General features: G+C 35.7%; 6 protein-coding genes across 7 annotated transcripts; 2 read left to right on the forward strand and 4 right to left on the reverse strand.

The window, feature by feature from the left end:
* LOC110427874 (phosphoenolpyruvate/phosphate translocator 2, chloroplastic-like) lies at positions 1–3,833 on the reverse strand. 2 transcript variants are annotated; one of them, XM_021443506.2, is made up of 9 exons: positions 2,827–3,833; positions 2,304–2,426; positions 2,085–2,237; positions 1,370–1,455; positions 1,170–1,254; positions 876–995; positions 689–766; positions 483–612; positions 1–381 (listed from the first exon to the last, which is right to left on the reverse strand). In XM_021443506.2, the coding sequence occupies exons 1-9, from the start codon at positions 3,199–3,201 to the stop codon at positions 305–307; spliced, it is 1,227 nt and encodes a 408-aa protein (XP_021299181.1). In that variant the 5' UTR covers positions 3,202–3,833; the 3' UTR covers positions 1–304. The 2 variants fall into 2 exon arrangements, with proteins under 2 accessions (XP_021299181.1, XP_021299182.1); XM_021443507.2 differs by having other exon boundaries at positions 2,608–2,969.
* Positions 3,834–3,969: 136 nt separating this feature from the next.
* On the reverse strand, positions 3,970–6,386 carry LOC110427875 (S-adenosyl-L-methionine-dependent methyltransferases superfamily protein). Its single transcript, XM_021443508.2, has 4 exons — positions 6,134–6,386; positions 5,296–5,801; positions 4,629–4,873; positions 3,970–4,506 (listed from the first exon to the last, which is right to left on the reverse strand). Exons 2-4 carry the CDS (start codon positions 5,742–5,744, stop codon positions 4,268–4,270), a joined length of 933 nt encoding a protein of 310 aa, XP_021299183.1. The 5' UTR covers positions 5,745–5,801; positions 6,134–6,386; the 3' UTR covers positions 3,970–4,267.
* A 390-nt stretch (positions 6,387–6,776) lies between these two features.
* LOC149526316 (uncharacterized) lies at positions 6,777–7,921 on the forward strand. The gene is made up of 4 exons (XM_089785547.1): positions 6,777–6,927; positions 7,093–7,198; positions 7,288–7,365; positions 7,497–7,921. Exons 1-4 carry the CDS (start codon positions 6,868–6,870, stop codon positions 7,547–7,549), a joined length of 297 nt encoding a protein of 98 aa, XP_089641673.1. The 5' UTR covers positions 6,777–6,867; the 3' UTR covers positions 7,550–7,921.
* A 1,289-nt stretch (positions 7,922–9,210) lies between these two features.
* Positions 9,211–12,740, forward strand: LOC110427704 (uncharacterized). Its single transcript, XM_021443260.2, has 9 exons — positions 9,211–9,326; positions 9,857–10,195; positions 10,494–10,527; positions 10,709–10,936; positions 11,305–11,394; positions 11,780–11,845; positions 11,941–12,032; positions 12,129–12,176; positions 12,291–12,740. Exons 2-9 carry the CDS (start codon positions 9,858–9,860, stop codon positions 12,406–12,408), a joined length of 1,014 nt encoding a protein of 337 aa, XP_021298935.1. The 5' UTR covers positions 9,211–9,326; position 9,857; the 3' UTR covers positions 12,409–12,740.
* Positions 12,741–12,873: 133 nt separating this feature from the next.
* Positions 12,874–14,843, reverse strand: LOC110427705 (glutaredoxin-like). The gene is made up of 4 exons (XM_021443261.2): positions 14,551–14,843; positions 14,366–14,454; positions 13,218–13,316; positions 12,874–13,136 (listed from the first exon to the last, which is right to left on the reverse strand). Exons 1-4 carry the CDS (start codon positions 14,604–14,606, stop codon positions 13,057–13,059), a joined length of 324 nt encoding a protein of 107 aa, XP_021298936.1. The 5' UTR covers positions 14,607–14,843; the 3' UTR covers positions 12,874–13,056.
* A 424-nt stretch (positions 14,844–15,267) lies between these two features.
* On the reverse strand, positions 15,268–19,963 carry LOC110427703 (Isocitrate/isopropylmalate dehydrogenase family protein). Its single transcript, XM_021443259.2, has 15 exons — positions 19,618–19,963; positions 19,443–19,486; positions 19,211–19,320; positions 18,424–18,461; positions 18,181–18,258; positions 17,819–17,872; positions 17,639–17,740; positions 17,451–17,539; positions 17,162–17,265; positions 16,960–17,028; positions 16,769–16,884; positions 16,569–16,603; positions 16,330–16,472; positions 15,866–15,988; positions 15,268–15,667 (listed from the first exon to the last, which is right to left on the reverse strand). The coding sequence occupies exons 1-15, from the start codon at positions 19,898–19,900 to the stop codon at positions 15,559–15,561; spliced, it is 1,497 nt and encodes a 498-aa protein (XP_021298934.1). The 5' UTR covers positions 19,901–19,963; the 3' UTR covers positions 15,268–15,558.
* Positions 19,964–20,305: the final 342 nt, after the last annotated feature.

The raw sequence follows: 20,305 nt of genomic DNA on the forward strand, positions 1-20,305 counted from the left end.
AATGATTTGGTTTCCCATAGCCAAAGTGCACATGAAAATGACCTGCCTTGGAAGGATTTTAAGATCAGAAAGAGATTAAAAGGTGGCCAATTGATCAAATCCAATATGATTGAATAGCCATTGCTGCAACCTAAAAGGCTTTTCAGGGGTAACTTGTTTACATTTGGTTTTAAAGAAAAAAGGGTGCAAAAGGTAGCACATTTTATGATCATTTGTCAATAAAAGAAGAAACTTTACATCAGCTGATTGGAGTTAAGATTCTCTGTTGTATGATTAGATATTGGCCACCTTTTTTAAATACAACTCAGGCAGCCTTCGGCTTTGGCTTCATTCGCTTTGCTTTTGAATACAAGAAGACTCCAGTTAGAGCCACGGCAGTGCCTGCAGTTCCAAACCAGTCACAGTTATATAAAATGTAAAAGCCGATCAAACTACAACTGTCAATTTGCCATGTTTTAACAATGGGTATGAACAATTTTTACCAAGGGAGTTAATGGGTGAAACAGGCGTTTGGAAGAAGATAACTGAAGAGACGATGACCACAACTCTCTTCACACAATTTCCTACAGAGTGGGTAACTGGTGATACCATCTGCAGTATCATATAGGAGACCTGCCAAACAGAAAACGTAGCATTTTGACATTGATCAGAGGACCAGAAATAAGGCTATAAATACTAACAGGCTCACCTGCTGATAACTGTGGAAACAGAATCCGGTCAGAAGAGATCTTATGCAGAGCTCTTTAACATTCAAACCTTGGTTTGCCTTAGCTCAAGGGAAAAGAAAACAGCATCATGTTGGATGTTTATTAAATAACAAACTCTGATTGCTTTGAGCCAACATCAACGTTATGCTTTCTAGATATGCTACTTACAGCAGATTGTAGATAGGATGGAGTGAACTTGAAACCTTCCAGTAAAATGGCCGTGGGAACCAAAAGGATAAAAGAAATTATGGTTATCACAGAGAAGAGATTGATATTGTCCAAGGTGTCCTGTTTAAACAAGTGAGGATCAGATCCCAATTGAACAATGCCATATATTAAACACCGCTTGGCAATATCAAGAGCAGAATTATCATACTTGTGTCATTAAACAATGTTGATTCAGTTGAAATTAAAATGTAAAAGCATTGTACATTTGAACCTTGAGTTACGTGTTTTTTTTACCTCTTTTCTAACCATGAACTTCTTACTAAGCACATTACGCGATTGGTTAGTCACATTGGAAGCCATTGCACTGCAGAAACCAATCCTGTTCCAGAATGGCAAGACTTTTGTCAAGTTTAAGAGACAATACCAACCAAAAGTTAAAGATGCAGCAACATCCATATTTCATCTTTTCGATTAAGTTGATCAATGTTTCTTACCAATTAAAAGATACCTCAGTGAATGAGGCTAAAGCCACCCCACCTACAACTGGTATGAGGGAGGATAATATCCACAGAGTAGGCCACTGTGAACATGAAATTGTAAAAAACTGACTCAAAGGACTGAAAGATAACAATTTAATTCTCAAATATGAGATGATTTGTGAATCTGTGACTATAAATTTGCTTGGTCTTGCTGAAAAGCACATTAATCAGAGAAATTTCTGGTAGAGCTGGCTATTTTCCCATCCCATCAACAAGCAATGTCTTCTAAATATTATCACCAAAAGAATTAGCCCATAGCTAGAAAAAGACCGTTGAAGTACAAAACAATAGCAGACAAGTCAGCTTATATTAAATCCTTTTAAGCATAAAAATTAATAAGTGATTGTTTCTTAGCAGCTTTTGGCTTCTTTTGGGACCCCTAAGCCTAGATTGCATTATAGATTTTTATAGAATAACTTTTGATGCCCATATAATTTTGGCAAATAAGCTTGCTTGACAAGTCAATCTCCAAACTTCTATGAAAGCTGATGCTAGAGGGGGAACAGAACTGAATGCTGAAGAATTCAGAAGAAAATCTTCTTTGTTTCAACTAATTTCAAGTTGCATTTATATCAAGAAGGAGACGCCTTTTCTTCACTCTTAGCATTTGGGGTACAGGTAAAAGAAGCAAAGTTAATCTGTTAGAAATCCTAAGTGCAGAAACTCTTACCTCTCCAAGAAACAGAACTGAGAATAAGACAGTGAAGAAGGGCTCCATTGCTTTAATAGTGTGAGTGAATGAGACATTAACTTGCCCAAGACTAACGTTGGTCAAAAGGTTACCAAGAGTGTGAATCACAGCCAATGGAATGATTGCTGCAAGCTGAAAACAGCTTTGTAAGAATACTTATTGCAGAATAGAATCAGATATGAAAAATCACAAAAGTACCTGTGAACGAGAAAGCTTTGGTCTATGGTAGAGATTAGATGCCCACATTATAAGTATCATCAGAGTCCCACAGCCTAATTGGAAGGCTGTAACTGTTGCTGGAAATGTATAGACCTTCAGAACCTTCAGGGGAAAAAGAATGTCTTTTGAATTGTAGCTCTTTTAAGCAATCGTATTACTTATTAACCTTGCCCTTGAATTATATTTCAAATACATCTGCCTTATAATTTCCCAAATGTGACTGGTACATTGAATACTAATCAAAGCCATCTGAGATAACTTATCAATGGAATTCAAGATTTACTCGGTGCTTTCTATGGGTTATGGGATCGTTTGCTTCCAGAGATGAAAAGATGTCCTTATGCAAGACCACGTTGTATGGGTCTGAACTCATTTTTTTCCTAGTTTATTACACTCGTCAGCCATTATAGCTTGGAAGATAATACTTAGCAAGAAGCCAAGAAATTGTTTGGACAACGGAAAGAAAATAACAAATAGAGATTAAAACAAAAGGACATAGAACCTGCTTGTTGGAAATGTTGAAGTAGATGTTCAGAAGATACCAAATTGCAAACATGGCTCCAAGTTGCAAGGTCCTAGACAAACCACTAGAATCCTTTGTCTCACCTATGTTTTCAGGAACCAATGCTTCTCTGACCTTAAAACTATCGTCATATCTTCCATTTGAAACGAGGAATGACTCAGGGATTCGAGCATTGAAGCTTGACCACGAAGAAAGATAACAAGCTTTTTGACATGAAAGTCCATGTATGGAACTGAGATCTAATGGCTTTAGAGAAGACAGGTCCGATACCGGACTATATCTGGGGTTGGTGTTTTTATTTAGAGGTTTGAAGAATGGAGTTGAAGGATACAGAGCAAGTGCAGCGCTCTGCATTTTGAATGTTTACAAGAGGACGGCAGGTTCACAGAGGTTGGGTTTTAAGCCTGCATGAATACAAAAATGTGGGGCATGAACGTTCAAGGCATTTACTTTTGCACTTGGCAGTTAGCGCAATCAGCCTTGCGGTTCACATTCTGGAAATGCAAGTGTAAAGTCACTAGCAATCGGTGTTCAAGGTGATACAAAAATTGGACAGTAAGGTCAAAAGACCAAGCGACAGTGATGAATAGTTTTTGTTTTGGAGCTGGTAGTTGGAGCATCATAATTTCAGAACCCTCACCACAAATTGAAGTAGAGGTGCATTTTACTGCTTCGTTCTCCAATATCCATACTAATACATGAAGTCAATAGTTTTAAGTTTCCACCCTGTCGGATTCGTATTATGGACAAATGTCAACTTATAGACTACAACCAAAGAAATCAATTATCCCAAGGCATTTGGTGGAGATTAGCTGGACCTGGATATGCATGGATAGCATGAATTCTCCGGTTTGTGCATTAAAGCCGCTCAGACAAAGATGTGGCAATCAGGGCTCCCATTCGAAAGAGAAATCTAAATCTTGGACCGCATAGTTCGCCAACTTGATAATCCCCTGTAATCCATTTCCAAGATATCTTCTACCAATCTAGTAATCTAATTGGAAGATTCTATGGTTGATATGAAGAATGACTGGCAATGAGCATTCCTGGAACACTACATTTTGCTGTGAAAACATAAATATTGCAAATAGAACATAATTATATGATAGGATCGGCAAGAGCTAATTATTATTCTTTCCAAAAATCCAGATCAAAGATATTATCGAGTACACCCAAGCGTTGAAAGAAGTATCATTGTCCCATCTGTGTCACGTGCATGCCAAATGCCAATCTTAATTGCAAATGTTCAAGTACACCTTATAGTTGAAAGCAACATGGAACATATCGATAGCCTTTGCTGACTAGTGACAATGATAAGGAATAAACAATTTTGTCATCGTGTGAGCTCAGAACTAATCATAATACAAGGATACAAACTCTCACTATACTCTTGAATAGAGATGGTATGAGTAAATGTTTTTCACAAGATGCATTTAAGTCTTGAGAATGTCAAATATCCAGTATGCCCTCTAGCCTCAGCAGATGGCCGAGCCATGACTGCAGGAGAACTTTGATGGTCCCTCACACTTCCTTCACCTGAAGGCTGCCTCCTCTTGCGTGGAGGACATGCAATGGAAGTACCTTCATCAACCTTGGAGCCCTCCATTCTCCATTCACGAACATCACATGAGCGAAGCAGTATTTCAAAGGTCCTTATGTCTGTGTGTTACAAGCAATTTATACTTTAGATAAAGTAAGAGAGAACACTTCTAAAAAATGTACATAACCTTACAAAAAAGATACTGCTAGAGCAAGAGAGAACTAATTTCAAAATAGGCTACCTGTAAAGTTTGATCTAAGATTTTCACATGAGCGTTGCACTTGTTCAATGCATGGTGAGAAGGAGCACAAAATTCCATCTTGCTTCAACATTTTTCCAGCTGAAGGAATGGCCAGCCAAGGTTGTGGTAGGTCTAGAAATACAGAATCTGCCAACCCAGAAAATTCATCTGGAAATCCCTCACCCTGAATATCTCTGATTCCCACAGTGACTAATGTGCTTATGCCTGTCTTCTCAAAATCCTCTCTATTAAAGGAGAGAAAAATCATAACAGATTAAGGAATGAATCATGTGTTCTATCTCTAACCAATGCATAAAAGAATAAAAGAAAAAAAATAATATACAGTCCACTGCTCTGCCAATTGTTCAAATTATAAATGAGTTTTAGGAAAGGTTCATTGTTTCTTAATTTTTCTAGTCAAAACAAATCAGTTGAGATCCATTAACTGAGGTGATTTATTGAGACTATGAAATATTGCAGCAACAAAATGGAGAGTCTAAAATTAAATCAACCCAAATAGACTTCAGAAATCAAACTAGAACTCAAACTCAACCTAATTAGTTACTAAATCATATTTCATAACTCAAGCTTTGAAACTGAAATTTTCATCAGGAACAATGAAAGAATATAAAAATGCACTCTCACAAGTAAGAAACAAACTTCTTACCTGGCTGAGGCAGCCCTCTGTTCATGGAAATCAAATGTATAAACATGTCCTGTAGGAGCCACAGCCCTTGCAAGTGAGGTTGTTAAAGATCCACTTCCAGTCCCTGATTCAAGAACCAAACAACCAGGAACTATTTCCAAGTACAAAATCACAAGGCTAATATCCGCAATATAGAGAATCTGAGTCCTGTGACTTAAAACTAAAGTCCATAACTCTGGAGTTGGAGCCAATAGGTAAACGAATCCATTCTTGTTGCTAAACACTTTGGACCCAAACGGCTTCCCAATCCAATCTGAATGTTCAAACACACCGAAACGATTTTGAAGAACCGAATTCTCACACACTTTAACAGCCTTCATACTATCATGCCTCTCATAGACAATAACTAAGTCTCCATCTCTAATGCACCGATTAAAAGAAATCTTCTTTGAAGGATCCGTAAGCAACATCCTTAATATATTAAATTTTATATGCTGAGCCCATAAAAAAGCAATTACCTGTCAAGACTGAAAATATATTTCATTCATTAAAAAAGCTTCGATATTTTATGAATTACTTAGATAAACAAAATGGTCTAACATGTAACTAAAGTACCAAACTTTACTCCCCAAAAGCCAAAGCATTTCAACTATTATAAATTTCTCCTTACGTTCAAAAGTTTCAACACAAAAATATTTAGCACATACCCAAAATTTATTAAGAATAAACTATCCCATAAAATACCAGAAAGACCCAAATTCATGAAAATGGATATACATTCAAAGCAGATATAGGGGAAAAAAAGAATCAATAATCCCATGAATATTTAAGCAATAAAGTTGAAAACAAAAAGACTAACCCAAAAGATATTTTGACTTAGACAGCGAGATTCTTCTGATAGAAAAGTTGTAAAGGATTCAGGTTTTCCAGTGAAGCTGAAGGAGCAGGAGGAGAGAGCATGGAGCAGCTAAAACCCGGGGTTTTTTCAACTTCTTTTAGCCAAGTAGGGCTTCGGTGTGGTTTTTCATGGGCTTTTATTTGTCTGATGGACTATGACAGAGGCTCCATCATTATCTACGCATCAAGCCCAATCTGCTTGCCAACATGGTGTAGTTTCTTGGGTTTTTATTCATTGGCAGGACTAGGATAGATACTCCATCGCCATGTCCACATTAAGGCCCAATCTCTATCAAATGTGAATATAAATCATATATAAAATTTTCATCATATTAATCGTGTTTAAATGGGTTACTAAGAGAAGCAGTAGGTATCAAAAGAGTTATGACTGTTGGTAGAGGTCCACATCAAACGTTTTCCATCTCAAATAACCTGTTTCTGTAATGAAACAAGCATCGAGTCTTATCGCTTGAGGATGAGGTGAGAATAACCTCGAGATTTCTCATGCTCTTTCGGCCCTTCACTTAGATACTTGTGGATAACAGCCCTTTCTCAGTTTCTCTTTCCCTCTTCATTTGTTCTTATTATGCTTTTTCTTATAAAACCAATCTAACTATCTAAACACAAATATCTCAGCCTACTGCACTTTTAGCTTTTCCACTCTCTCTCTCTCTCTGTCTCTCTCTCTCTTTCCCAATGTACCATAAGGATCAACTCCCTTGTTTGCATTGCCAGCCACATGACTACATTAGAATGGTAAACACCCAGATACTTATGTAACTATCTCCCAAACTCTCGGGGATACAAAGAATCTTCTGCTTTGTTTGCACATTGTTGTGCAACTTAAGATGGTATGTCAATTCTTTGCATAGCATCAAAAAATTCTGGTTTTTTGAAGCTTTGGGGTGATTTTGTTTGTAGGTTCAACATATGATAGAGAGGTGCCTGCTCTTTCAGATGAGCAGAGATGACTGTGTCAAGGCACTTGCAAAGCATGCCAAGATTGAACCAATCATTACCCTAACAGGCAAAGTTCTCTTACTCTTATCTTTCCCCTGGTCGCTTGTGCGGTATGTTATGTGTGTTTGACATATGCTTAAACTGATGCTTCTGCAGTTTGGAAAGAGTTGCTTAAAGAGAACAAGGGCTTCTTTCAAGCATACTTCCAGGCTATTTCTCCTAGGCAGTTCAACAGTAAGGCCAACAAAACTTTGCATGCTAATAAGTTTGTGAAAAATCAAAATCTTGTTGCAAAGCTCAAAACTAATGGATTCTTCAAGACATACCCTTCTTATAGAAGAATGTATTTTTTATGTCCTATGCAGATAGTTCCACTCAAAGCAAGGCTACTTTCAGAAGAAGAAAGCATTGGCGTTGACTCAGAGCAATATGATCATCAAAAGCGCTGTGAATGAACTTCTAGTTAAAGACATAGTTAGAAATTTAATCCAGTGATCAGGAACTGGAGAGACCTCTGCTGCAGCCTGCAGAGTGCAGAATAATGAGTACAATCTGCTGGGTCCTTGTTATTTCAAGTATACACCTACTGGTAAAATCAGGCAGATTAGGATAATGTAGCAGGTGATATTTATGTTGTACTTCAAGGCTTATTATTATGACTACTGTGTAAAGAGTTGCATACATGAATGAATGGATGATAAAAGGCAATGCTTAGTTCTTAAAAATTAGCATAAAGCAATTGTATTGTTGTCTCATAAACCCGTTTCGTTAAGCAGAACCGGATCAAATTAAGCAATATTCGCAAAGGTTTAGTGCCAAAGACCAAGAGCAGATCCTTTTAATTTTATGAAATACTGTTCTTGAGTACTAGGCTACTAGCAAAGCAAGTACTGAAACTACTGCTTGATAAATCCCAATATGCTTTCACCTCTGGCATCTTTTGGCAACCACACCTGATGGTCCCATGAAGTTGGAAATTCTGGCATGAACACATTATCTCATAGATCCAGCAAATTGGATTCCAAGTCAAATGCATTGGCCTCAGCAGTCAGGATTATACTGCTTTGATGTATTGGGACCCTCCTTCAGAGGGTTGGTATGATTGAATATGGTTGGACCCTCAACTGGGAATGTAAAGCAGGAACTGAGGAATAAGCATGGACCATTTTTGACTATACAAGAAGCATTAGCATGGGAACAACATCAATAGAGAAATTGTCTGTTACCTTTTCATGATCCATCTGATAAATCCAACCAGGCTGCACCATCCTTTACATCAAAAAGCATGATTGGAAATGTAGGAATTGCAGAAATTCACTTGTGGCAATATTGAGATTAAGCAAAGCAAGTCTTCATCAGCAACATAATAAAAAAGGGGCAAGAAAACAGAAAGCACAAATCAAAATGATCAAACTGTCTCATTAGCCAATACAGAAAACAAAAGCAATCCACCCCTCAACACTTCCATCCCAACCAAAGCCTGCTGCTGATCAAAATGGGCTTTCCTGTCAAGTTTTCGGGATGGCTGGTGGGCATGGGCCTTTATAGTTAGCCCATTTTATAAATGGGCTCAACAAAAAAATAAATATGCTTTTTATTTTTTATATTTTTATTATTAAATATTAATAAAATTCATCCAATTATGAATAAAAATTCTAATTGTATTAAATTATTTTCATTAAAAATATACTCTTAATTCTAATAGTATTAAACAAATTAGAAATTAGCATTACAAAATTTGTAATTATTTACATCTCAAACTTGATACTTTAAAAATACTTATATTTATAATAATTATTATTGTTAAAAAAAGCGTTCACACACTATAAATACTAATTTATTGATAAAAAATCCAACGCTAATTAGCAAAAAAAAATTCAACCATGAGTCTTCCATCAAATAAAATAATATTCCATAAAGAAAATACTTTAAAACAAAGCTAAATAAACCCAAATGTGGGCCCTAAAATGACCAATTAAGCCAAATGGCGCCACCTCATTGCATGGTTGCAAAGTCATTTCGCGCGGCTCCCAACAGGAAATAAAAGAAATAAATTGAATTATCTATTTCCTGATATCCAAGGTAACCGAAAACTCCTCTGTTTCTCATTTCTTCGCCAACTTTCTTTTTCTATTAATTACAATTCTCAAAATTTATACAAAATAGAGGAACAATTCTGTTTCATTGTGTATTCTGTAAGCATTCCTTTTTTTTTCTTTTTTTTTTTGAGTTTTTGATTTTTTCCATTTGGTTTATGGAAGCAGAGGCAATAGCAATGAAAATTGAAAATTTTGAATTTTTCTCTTCACTTGTTGGAATTTGTAATCAAATTTTTTTATTTATTAATTTCAATTAATTCTTGATAATGGGTTCTATTTGTATAAAGTTGTTGCTATTAATATTATCCAAAAGTTTGAATTTTTTGCATTAGTTTGATTTTCATTGATTAAATGCTTATTAATTTTAGATGCCCTTTTCTGTTTATGATGTAATTGATGAATTTTATGTATTTCAAGAATCTGCATGTAAAGTTATTTAGCAAAAATATGAATTAGTTTCCTTTCTAAATTTTTTGGTTTATTAGGAAATTGAAAAAATATCAAATATGAATGAAACATTTGATTCATAGTTATGAAAATAGAAAAAAAAATAATGGCTTTTGAACAAAAAAAAGATGAAAAGAAAAGGGCTGTTACAATTTATAATGGTGATTTGCTTTTTGCAGGATGAAGCTGTTGGTTACTGCAGATTCAACAACCTTGAGTTACTGGTTGAATTGGAGGGTCTTGCTATGTTCAGTTATTGTTTTGACTCCAATTATTATAGCATTGTTTATAATATGGAAATATGAAGGTTTGAAACAAGTGAAATGTGAGGGAAGGGAAAACCAGGAAGGTATAGGTTGTGATGAGTTATACGATGATGATGTATGGAGGCCTTGTCTTTCAGAAATCCATCCTTCTTGGCTGTTGGTTTATCGATTTGTTGCATTCTGTCTTGCCTTGGCAACAATTATATCCAGAGTTGTTACAAACGGAGGTGGCATTTTTTTCTATTATACACAGTATGCAATCTATCTTCTCAGAACTTGTCTTGGTCTTGGTTACTAATGCTTATTAAACTGCTTCTACCTTTATACTGCGTCATGATATTTTAAGTAGATTGCATTTATGTGTTCTGCTGTAGTTTTTTTTTTTAAAAATTGATTATGAGCTTTAAGCAAATGTAATGCCCATCGAGGATCATCTGTTCTTCCAAAATCATAAGTGTTTTGCCTTATAGTTCAAGCTTCCTAGTGATTCCAAAAGGTGTTTTCTGAAACATTCTAACTCTAAGGTATGATGTCTTTCGGTTCTGGACAGGTGGACTTTTACTTTGGTTACCATTTATTTTGGGGTATGTCTTCTGATTTTTTTTCTTCCAATCCTTTGTTGAGATGTTTCTGCTTCTGCAAAAGCTTCCAGTTTTGATGGAAGCATATGCTACTGTTTTTGCATAATATGTATTTGAAACTTGAACTTTTCTACACCAGAATCCTGATGACTGTTTGGATTATGATTTCCACTTAATTTTGCAGTTTGGAACATTACTCTCCCTTCACGGGTGCTACCAGCATCAAAAGATAAGCGGCTGTGGTTATAGTAACGTACAGCATTTTAGGATAGATGCAGAGCAGGGATACTACATGCCTTTAAATAACAGAAAAGACACAAATGTACAGAGAAAAGCCTTAATTCCCCAGGAAAAATGCAATGTTTCACAAGCTGCAGGCTTTATTAGCTATCTCTTTCAAGTCATATTCCAGGTAAATTCTATTCAAAGGGAAGCGATTTCTCTGTTATAGAGAAGCGGCATGCTGATATAGGCAGGTTGAGTTTGTAGCATTCAAATTGGTGGTTATTTAAGAATCAGTTTGCTCTTGTGGATCTGCTCCATGTTTATAACATTACCTCATTGTTCACACTTCATAGGGGATCTTTTTCCATTTAACACAAATCAACAATCTGATGGTTCAAAACCTTCTAGTGTAGATACTAGTATTTTCAATCTAAAAACATGTTTATAGCATTGCATTCAATGCTACTAAAAGATTTTAAGAATGTTCTAGGAGTCCTTTCAGCCTTATTCCTATAAACTTTGATGTTAAACCTCAAGTTTATTTGTCATATGCAGATGAATGCTGGAGCAGTTATGCTTACTGACTTCATTTATTGGTCCATTATTTTTCCTTCCCTTACTATCAGAGATTATAATTTCAATTTTGTAAGTTCTCTATCCCTTTGCTTATCTGGTTTACTGCTTTTGAGCTCCTGCTGTCTGTGAACATGTACTAGGAAATCAATCACAACCAACTCATGTCAAAAGCAACCATGACAATCATGTAGTTCAAGTTCTTAGAATCACAGCCAAACTTGCTTCATGTCAGAAGCAGTGTTGAGGACCAATTCATGGCCATTTCTCTATATCTTCCCATCTCCAGTTGAAGATCCATTCATTCTGTTTATCTCTTGATACTTTCTGACAAAACTGTTGGCTGATGTTTCTACTTGAACTTGTCTTAGATATATTTCCTCTTCTTATGCCTTCTTGTGTTATCTTACTGCTTATGGTCTATTAAAACTGAACAATCCACATTTCCATATGTCAGATGACTGTGAACATGCATACACTCAATGTCATCCTACTTCTTGGCGATACAGCCCTGAATTGCTTGGTAAATATACGTTGTTTTTCCATCTTGTTTTATGGATATGGCTTCTCCATTTTCATCATAATCGCCTTGAATTGTATCTATCAACTACCTTTCAGCAATTCCCTTGGTTTCGGATTTCTTACTTTATCATATGGACGGGTGCTTTCGTCATTTTCCAATGGATCATTCATGCTTGTGTCTCAATTTGGTAACATTGGTTTTACGCTTTGTCATTCCAGAATCCAGATAAATAATTGACATAACATTTTTATTCAAGAACTAGTGATGATTCTCTCTGTTATAGGTGGCCATATCCATTTCTTGATTTATCATCACCTTATGCTCCATTATGGTACATCTCTTACCAAAAGTTCCATATCCAAGTGAATTGTGAATGGTTCAAACGTACATGAAATCTTAGTCTTTGCTTTTCTCATCCATTTCTGTTTTGTGTATGCATTTGCAGGTACTGTCTTCTGGCATTCATGCACCTACCATGCTATGGAATGTTTGTATTGATTGTAAACACCAAGCATTACCTGTTATCAAAATGGTTCCCGCAGTCCTACCGGTGTTTAAGATAAAGAATGTCGGTTTTGTATTTTGTCAAAAGGTTGGATAGGGAAATTTTGGGGCTTTGCCGAAATTGTTTTACAGATTCAACCAATTGTAAGCAGATGTATTATACTCACATTACTGCCTTGTATTGGTTGGAAGAAGACGGAGGAAGACTCTTTGAGGCTCCTGCCATCGCCTTAGTCATACCAAAGAGAACGTAAATATGAAGAAAGCTATCATCCTCCTTCACTCAGTGAATATTATTACAATGAATCTTATTATTACAGAAAAAAATAAAGAAAATATATTTGAATTTCATGTTGATTATGGGTTCAAAGCTTGGATTGAAAGGTGATAATGATCGAAGTACAATGTTAGGTTTTAAATTTGGGCTAAAATGGAGTACTTGTAGGGCATGTAAGGGTTGAGTCGTGAAGCGTTGCTAAACTTACATGCTAAAGTCTAAACAAACTTCAGCCAAGTTTAAACCATACATGAAACTCCAAATTTCTATAGCTTTAGTAAAAACTTAAATGAAAATACAGAAGTTTAGAAGTCAAAGTCCAATATCCTTATGCTAAACCAAGGATTCAGCTGACAATACAGAATCAAAATAAACCAAACTCGGTATTTATTAGAGTATTGGACTCAACAACAGGCAGCAGAACTCTATTCTAACCGGAAGATTTAGCAACAGCTCCAGCTTCAGTTAGCAGAGGAATCAGCTTCCCTTCCTCATGCATAGCTGTTGTAGCTGCAACATACAAGAACCAAGTAATTAGTAAAGGAGCAGAAATGGTGTTAAGAATATTGTTCAAGAGTTTAAAGGCCATACTGTCACAGCCACCAATGTGCTTCCCACCAATGAAAACATTTGGCACGGTCCGCTGGCCAGTCCACTCTGCCAGAGCAGCTTGAATTTCACTTCCATCACCTTAAAAATACAAAGATGAAAGCCATAAGTCATTGACCCCTTTCCCGAGTTCTACTTTCTTTGAAAAGAAAGTAGTTAATGTTCAACAAGACAGTCACAAATCTGATCCACAACTCATGTCAATAGGAGAAGTTTACCAAGAGAGCATCTACAGCTCCCATCCCATGGGAAGCAAACTGTTCCGATGTGCTCAGGTGTTTCTAATGGATTGAACTAAGACATTCAAATATCAGATTAAAGATAACGTACTCACACCTTCACAATGTCACCAAAAGACGTTCAATTACTTTTGCTGGCAGTTTTAACAGCCTTTATCCAAAAGGTCATGAACTAACATCCCCTTATCTTATATTAAAAACCATATATTTGCGTCTTCCAAATCTAATGCAAAAAACATTGAACCGCACAAGAAAACCAACCATGGCTCACTGAATTATAGCATCTTCCAAAGCCCAACTCAAAACATCAGCCATACGGCTTCATAAACAGGACAGAGCCATGGAATTTGATAACGCTGCTACAGATTCCCCTATACTACGGAAAGGGTCTCAAACTGCCACTCAAACTCGCCAGGTTCAATTAACTTAATCCCCAATATCAATTTAATCAATTTTAAATAAAAAAGTAATGTTTGGTTAACCAAATTAGATCTAATTGTTTTAAAAAAGTCAATCAAAAAGTTTAAGATTAAGCTTTACATCCTCAAATGCTAACAACAACAAAAAAAGTCTCGAAATACTTCTTTGGTTTGTGACGTATTTACTATATAAGATCTTTTACTAATTTACCTATATTTTAATTGATTATTTTATAATTGTTTCTTAAAGAAGCCAGAACTTTTCCAAATAATCTAATCCCAAACACAGCCTTGAAAGCAATGTTTAATTTTTGTTAAGAGATCAATTTCAAGATACCAGACAGAATCCGATCAAATCAATACTAAAGAAAATTTGATCAATTATATATAAATAGCAAGCCCCAAATCACAAATATATTCCAGAATCTTAGAAAGGAAAAGAAAAAAGGAGAAAAGGAAAAAGGAAACTAACTTTCATTGTTGAGTTCAATGGCCTTGAAAGAGGCCCCAAGTTGTTGAAGCAATTTCTTCACGTCCACACAGTACGGACAGTACGTCTTGCTGCATCAACAACAAAAAAAAATACGTATAAAATTACAAATTTGTACATGAAGGATGATAGTGTACGTACAAGAACACGTACGTCAACATGTATACCTGAAAACGACGACGGGATTGGCAGAAACGATCTCCTTAGCCTTCGGCAAAGCCATTTCTTTCTCCCAAATTCACACAGCCCTAAAATTATCTTCCAAGCTTTCCTCCGCGGTAAGAAAGCAGCGTCGTGGTATTTATAGAGGGAAAAATGAGAAACACTGAAACAGAGTGTGGATTACGTTGGAAAGCAGATGTCCGGCGTGATGAAAATGATGTGGGACGTTGATCTAGATTCCAAACATATTTCGTGTCGTATACACCGTGGTAGGCCAGTAGAGTCAGGGAACCACCACTAACGGACGATGATATGAAGGGAAGACTTAACTTACATTTCTGCAAGTGGAATGTTAACTAATTTTTCAATACAAAAAAAAAATATTATATTAGATGTAATATACTTTTATTAATGTAATAGGTGGAAATATCTTTTATATAGTAGAATAGTTATTTATCGATGTTTCGCATTTGTGGCATCATTGCTTAGGTGCGTGGGGTGGCCATGTAGGCGTTTTAAGGGTTGCAATGGGATAGAGGAATGCAAATTTTATTAGGACCATGGAATGGACACAAATAATCATATGCTCTCGCTATGAGAAAATATCAACAACTTGAGATGGACAGTAGGAGTTGAAAATTCCAGGCATATGACAACAGATATAAAAACTACGACGTATCATGCAGCTTAAACTACAATTTATTCACCATCCCATATTCCCATGTCAAATAGGTGTCATGTATACCAGCTTCATAAGAATGTACATCCAGTGGTTCCAAAGTCCTCGCATTTAAATAATGGCTTAAACATTCAGAATGTTCTTTGTACCTCATTAAGCAGTCTCCTTACTCATGTTATCTAAGAATGGCCTCATCATATTATTGTGTTTTTAAATAGAGCTATGCTATCTACTTGGCATTCTTGATCAAAAGAAAAGCCGAGTGAGTCCTAACAAGGTACATGGCCTCTTCAAAAAAATTCTTTAACCCTTGGAAATTACTTGAATGACAACTTCATGTAAGTGTCGACTTACACAGGGCTGGTTCCCAAAGCTTCGACTTGAGATTTATGGCAACAGCATCAATAAATTCTTCTGTGCTCAAGTATAACTCCCTTGAGACCCTGAATTATAAAGTCATAACTTAATTTTTAGGTAACATGCACATAGACATAAACTTTTTAAAGAAGGTATAAACAAAGCTAGCTGTAGTGGAGGTAAGAAAGAACCACCAAATGAAAGATCAGATTGAGGGAGTAAAGTTCACAACAGGAAACATCGACGTTATAAAAAATCATACATCAAGTGAAAATGGTACATACTTGGGTCCATGGATTAAAATGGCAAGATCCTTGGTCATTTTTCCTGCCTCCACTGTCTCAATACAAGCAGCCTCCAACTTATGAACAAAGGCCAGCAACCTTTCATTTTCATCTAGTTTGGCCCTGCAACAGATATTGCACAGAACTTGAAATAAGTGCTGCCATCAGTGTTAAAAATGGGGAAAAAAAATCAAATCTAAATTTGTAAAGGTAAAAACCAGAAAAGTTTATTCCAACAGTGAGACTACTTTGACCAATAAATTCCAGTACATCAATGAAAGGCTCATCATCCATATTAAACATGAAGCATAAAAGCAGTTTTTTTGTTTCTGTTGCAAATTCTTATGTAAAGTAAGCAGAACGAAACATGTGAAGGAGATCATTTAGAATAAGTACTGATCAAAAATTATATTCCAAAAAGATGCTGAACCACTTTACTTGGATGCAGCAGAATAATTAAATACCTGTGCTCCAGGCCTCGTGTCCATGCAAATATGGAAGCAATACTGTTTGTACTGGTTTCTTGTCCCTTTTGATGAAGCCTGAAATGTCGTGTTACAGTCCCATGAGCTGCCTCAGCTTCTAGAGTCTTCCCATCAGATGACAACTGCAGAATTTGTGATTATAAAAATCCACAACATTCAATTGCCAAATCAAAGATGCCAATATAAAAAGATGAGAAATAAAGTAATTTGATACAAACCAAGACAGAAGTCATCAGGCCCAAAGAGCCAAATCCTGCATATGGCAAAGAAGAATGAATCATTTAATGGACATTAAACACATACAATAAATCATTAGTATCCCTTTTGGTTTTTTTCTTCTTCTGTGTATGGGGGGAGGGGGGATCAGAAAAAAACTATGCATAGGCAGGTAAATTTCAGAATAAGCTTAAAACAGCACCTTGAGCAAGTAGATCACTCTGGACATCTCCATCGTAATTTTTGCATGCCCAAACATATCCGCCCTCACTTTTCACGGCATATGCCACCATATCATCAATAAGCCGATGTTCATACCTGGACATAGAATGAATCATATTTAAGTATCTAAACAGAAATCTAAAGCATACTTCACTATAGGCATAAACCAACCATATAGAATGTTCTTCAAACTTGTCCTTCCAGTTTTGTTCATACACCTCCTGGAATATGTCCTTAAACCTGTAATAGACTTCCTACGATGAGCATTATGCACTTCTTCCACAAATCAAAAATTAGAATAACCTCGAATCAAGAAACAGTCCAAGATATAAAAACATTTGGGGGAAAAAGCAACTAGAAAAGAAAACATTACCTGCCATCATACTTCTTCAGAATAGTGTTTTTTGTGCTCAAGTAGAGAGGCCACTTCTTTGAATAAGCCAATGACATAGAGGACTCAGCAAAAGCACGAATTGACTACAAACAACACAACGATTTGTCAAATTAGTTAATCGGAAAAACAAGCTGCACATCATGTCTAGAAAGTGGTGTGTGTGTACTCAAACTTATACATGTTGATATTTCTAAATACGTGCTGCATATCTACATATAACATGTAGATATATACATATAGGAAAACAAATAAACAAAAATTTACAAACCTCATCAACATTATACATAGCAAGTGCTACGCCAGGGCCCTTAAAATTATACACTTCAAGCTCCACTGGCTTGTCTCCATCTTCTGGGACTAAGAAAGAAAAAAGACAATATGCAGCAAAAAATTAGAATAAGATTTTTCCAGCTTAGCTACATTGGCGCCATGGCCAAGAATGGTTAATCAGCTCACCAAAAACCATTTTAAGCTTTCCTGGTCCGGTAACCACTGTATCAGTGGCACGATACTGATCACCAAAAGCATGCCTGCCAATACATATGGGTTTCTTCCAACCTATAACAGGGAGAAAAAGTTCATAGCAGCTTGCAACAACACTTTAGTAACATCACTACAGTATGAAGAAATCATTACCAGGAACAATTCTTGGTATATTCCTGCATAGGATAGGTTCACGAAAGACAGTACCTACAAAAAGAGCAACCCTTAAATCAGAAAGCACTTCAAACACAAAAGAGAAGACAGCTTGTTAAAAGTTGAAGCGCTATTGCAAAGAATCATAATTTATCTGTTCTAAAAACTCATGATATATATGGATGATTTGAAATCTTGTTTCAGCACATATCCATCAACGACAGATTATGAAAGACAGACCTTTCAAACTTTAGGATACCATTTAAACAACTAAAAGGAAAAATCAAATCAGTCTATTCATGCTGAGCATTCAAAACTGATCCCTGAAATGAGAAGTAAACAGGAGATTATGAAAGACAAACCATTTAAGATGTTCCTAATAGTGCCATTAGGACTTCTCCACATAGATTTTAATCCAAATTCCTTGACTCTTGCCTCATCTGCATAAATGGAATCAACATAAGCAGACTTTAGTTTATATAAGCTGAAAAGTTTTCTAAGGGAAAAAAATAGAAGCAAAAGCATCTACCTACTTTCTGTATATAATCAGGAAATACATCAATCTACAAGACCAATAAAGCTTAAAAAGCACCAGAATGACTAACCAGGAGTTATTGTGGCACATTTGACGGCAACATTGTACCTGAAAGAAATATGGTCATTCTTTGAGACTGTAGGCTTTAAGATGGAAATAAAGAAACCCTAAAATTCTCCGAAACTTCAAGCCTCTGCTTTCCTCAATCATAGCAAAAGTTTTTCAGCTAAGTTTTAATACATATAGACAATGCTGAATAAATTCAACACATTCTATTCAGATACTAAAACAAAGAACCCTCTGCACAACTTTCTCAAACCACCTCAACATAGGTGAAGCTCTTTATCATCCAGCCTCAATTCAATAACTCCAGGAAACTACAAAATCATCATCATTTGTATTACATATATTACTACATAATGTAATACCCACTGCCCAAATCTTTCCAACCAAGCCTCTTTACCTCCTCAGATCCTCCAATCATTTAAGCCATCCATCCCTCCTTAAAAAAGCAACAACCACATTTCATGGCGCTACTGGATATTTTACTATATTCTCTATTACTTTCACTTGACACCATAATGTATTTCAACTAAAATATGGTAGAACACAAGGAGTTTAAGACTCATATCATCCAATGATTGTCAGGAAAATAAAATTTATTTATATATCTACAAATGAGTTAATGTCTATTTGAGTGGCCTCATTGTATATTAATAATGCAATTCTATAAACCTATTCTTTTTTCATCCACTAACTAATATCCCGCATAATATCTATAAAACCAAGGAGTTTCTAAAAGATAATAATAATAATAACAACAACAACAGAGCATTATTCATGTCAGAACTACTTACTTTAGAGCTGCTTCAGCACTTTCAGTGGTAACTTTGTCATCAGTTGCATCGCGATTTAATATCCCTAAATCAAAGTATTTTACGTCCAAATTCAAATAAGGAAATATAAGCTGCAATTAAACAAACAAGTATTAACATTATTAACAATTCTTTTTATTGGCCAAATTATTAAGAATTCTTGAAATGTGAGAAAACAAGTTTCCAAAAAAAATCACGAAATGGATAACCATACCTTGTCTTTTATCATACTCCAAATAATCCTCGTCATTTCATCACCTAATTATCAGAAAAGCAAATAAGGAAACAATAATTAAGCAATTCAACAATACTAAAAATACGTAGAAAAATAAAAATAAAACAAGCAGAAAATATAATTCCAAAACGTTCTCATTTGGCGCTGTATTTACCGTCCATTTCGACGATCGGATTCTGAACTTGAACTCGATCGAATCCAGGGAAAGAAGCGAAACACCGAAGTGAAACGGAGCGAGGGAAGTGAGAAGAGAAAACGACTCGGTTGCCGACAGTTCCATTGCTGAAGTGCGTAGAAGAAGAAAAGAAAAGAGAGCTAGGGTTTTTGTTTCTGAAACCGAGAATCGAAGCAGAAGGTGAAGAAGAAAATGAGGAAGCGAGCATGGTAGAGCCAGGTGGAGACGAGATTGCACCGAGTCGGACAGCGAGTTTTAGCATTTTCCTTTACTGTGCGTTTAAAAGACGCTCTCGTTTTAAAGAGAGTGGTTTGCCGTTTTGGATGTTGGTTTATGCTTCACATATTTTGGCTTCTTTGGAATGAGAAATGTCAAAGGGCGGCTTTATTATGGGCTCTGCATTTCAATATCGGGTATTGTGATCAAACGGCTAGGATGGAACGAGTATTTTAATCGAATAAAAAAATTGACTCCTTGCTTGATTAAGTTAAAATTCGATTAATCAGACTTACGAATTTTTAAGTATGTACAATTTTTTTTTTAAGATTAGGGCACTTGTCCATCACGGTTTCAGTTAATAGTCTTAGGGTACTCATCAATTAAACTCGATTATAAGTAATAATTTTTAATATTAAATTTAATTTTTATATATTATTTTTTATTTATA

This window comes from Theobroma umbraticum, unplaced genomic scaffold (genome assembly GCF_002168275.2).
Source record: "Theobroma umbraticum cultivar Fairchild unplaced genomic scaffold, ASM216827v3 scaffold_239.0, whole genome shotgun sequence".
NCBI lineage: Eukaryota > Viridiplantae > Streptophyta > Magnoliopsida > Malvales > Malvaceae > Theobroma > Theobroma umbraticum.

Bases quoted from the DNA above. Each gene is read 5' to 3' on its own strand.
- LOC110427874 (XM_021443506.2), bottom strand. From the start codon at position 3,201: ATGCAGAGCGCTGCACTTGCTCTGTATCCTTCAACTCCATTCTTCAAA. The intron at 613-688 runs GTGAGCCTGTTA...TCTGTTTGGCAG, and splicing joins GTTTCCACAGTTATCAGCAG to GTCTCCTATATGATACTGCA. The intron at 382-482 runs GTAAAAATTGTT...TTGGAACTGCAG, and splicing joins TTCACCCATTAACTCCCTTG to GCACTGCCGTGGCTCTAACT.
- LOC110427875 (XM_021443508.2), bottom strand. From the start codon at position 5,744: ATGTTGCTTACGGATCCTTCAAAGAAGATTTCTTTTAATCGGTGCATT. The intron at 4,874-5,295 runs GTAAGAAGTTTG...CTCCTTTAATAG, and splicing joins CAGAGGGCTGCCTCAGCCAG to AGAGGATTTTGAGAAGACAG. The intron at 4,507-4,628 runs GTAGCCTATTTT...TGTAACACACAG, and splicing joins TCTTAGATCAAACTTTACAG to ACATAAGGACCTTTGAAATA.
- LOC149526316 (XM_089785547.1), top strand. From the start codon at position 6,868: ATGTACCATAAGGATCAACTCCCTTGTTTGCATTGCCAGCCACATGAC. The intron at 6,928-7,092 runs GTAAACACCCAG...TTTTGTTTGTAG, and splicing joins CACATGACTACATTAGAATG to GTTCAACATATGATAGAGAG. The intron at 7,366-7,496 runs GTAAGGCCAACA...TGTCCTATGCAG, and splicing joins TTCTCCTAGGCAGTTCAACA to ATAGTTCCACTCAAAGCAAG.
- LOC110427704 (XM_021443260.2), top strand. From the start codon at position 9,858: ATGAAGCTGTTGGTTACTGCAGATTCAACAACCTTGAGTTACTGGTTG. The intron at 11,846-11,940 runs GTAAATATACGT...ACTACCTTTCAG, and splicing joins ATACAGCCCTGAATTGCTTG to CAATTCCCTTGGTTTCGGAT. The intron at 12,177-12,290 runs GTACATCTCTTA...ATGCATTTGCAG, and splicing joins TCACCTTATGCTCCATTATG to GTACTGTCTTCTGGCATTCA.
- LOC110427705 (XM_021443261.2), bottom strand. From the start codon at position 14,606: ATGGCTTTGCCGAAGGCTAAGGAGATCGTTTCTGCCAATCCCGTCGTC. The intron at 14,455-14,550 runs GTATACATGTTG...TTGTTGATGCAG, and splicing joins AATCCCGTCGTCGTTTTCAG to CAAGACGTACTGTCCGTACT. The intron at 13,137-13,217 runs GTATGGCCTTTA...TGTATGTTGCAG, and splicing joins GCACATTGGTGGCTGTGACA to CTACAACAGCTATGCATGAG.
- LOC110427703 (XM_021443259.2), bottom strand. From the start codon at position 19,900: ATGCTAAAACTCGCTGTCCGACTCGGTGCAATCTCGTCTCCACCTGGC. The intron at 17,741-17,818 runs GTAATGATTTCT...TCCCTGTTATAG, and splicing joins TATACCAAGAATTGTTCCTG to GTTGGAAGAAACCCATATGT. The intron at 15,668-15,865 runs GTATGTACCATT...TTTATAATTCAG, and splicing joins ATTTTAATCCATGGACCCAA to GGTCTCAAGGGAGTTATACT.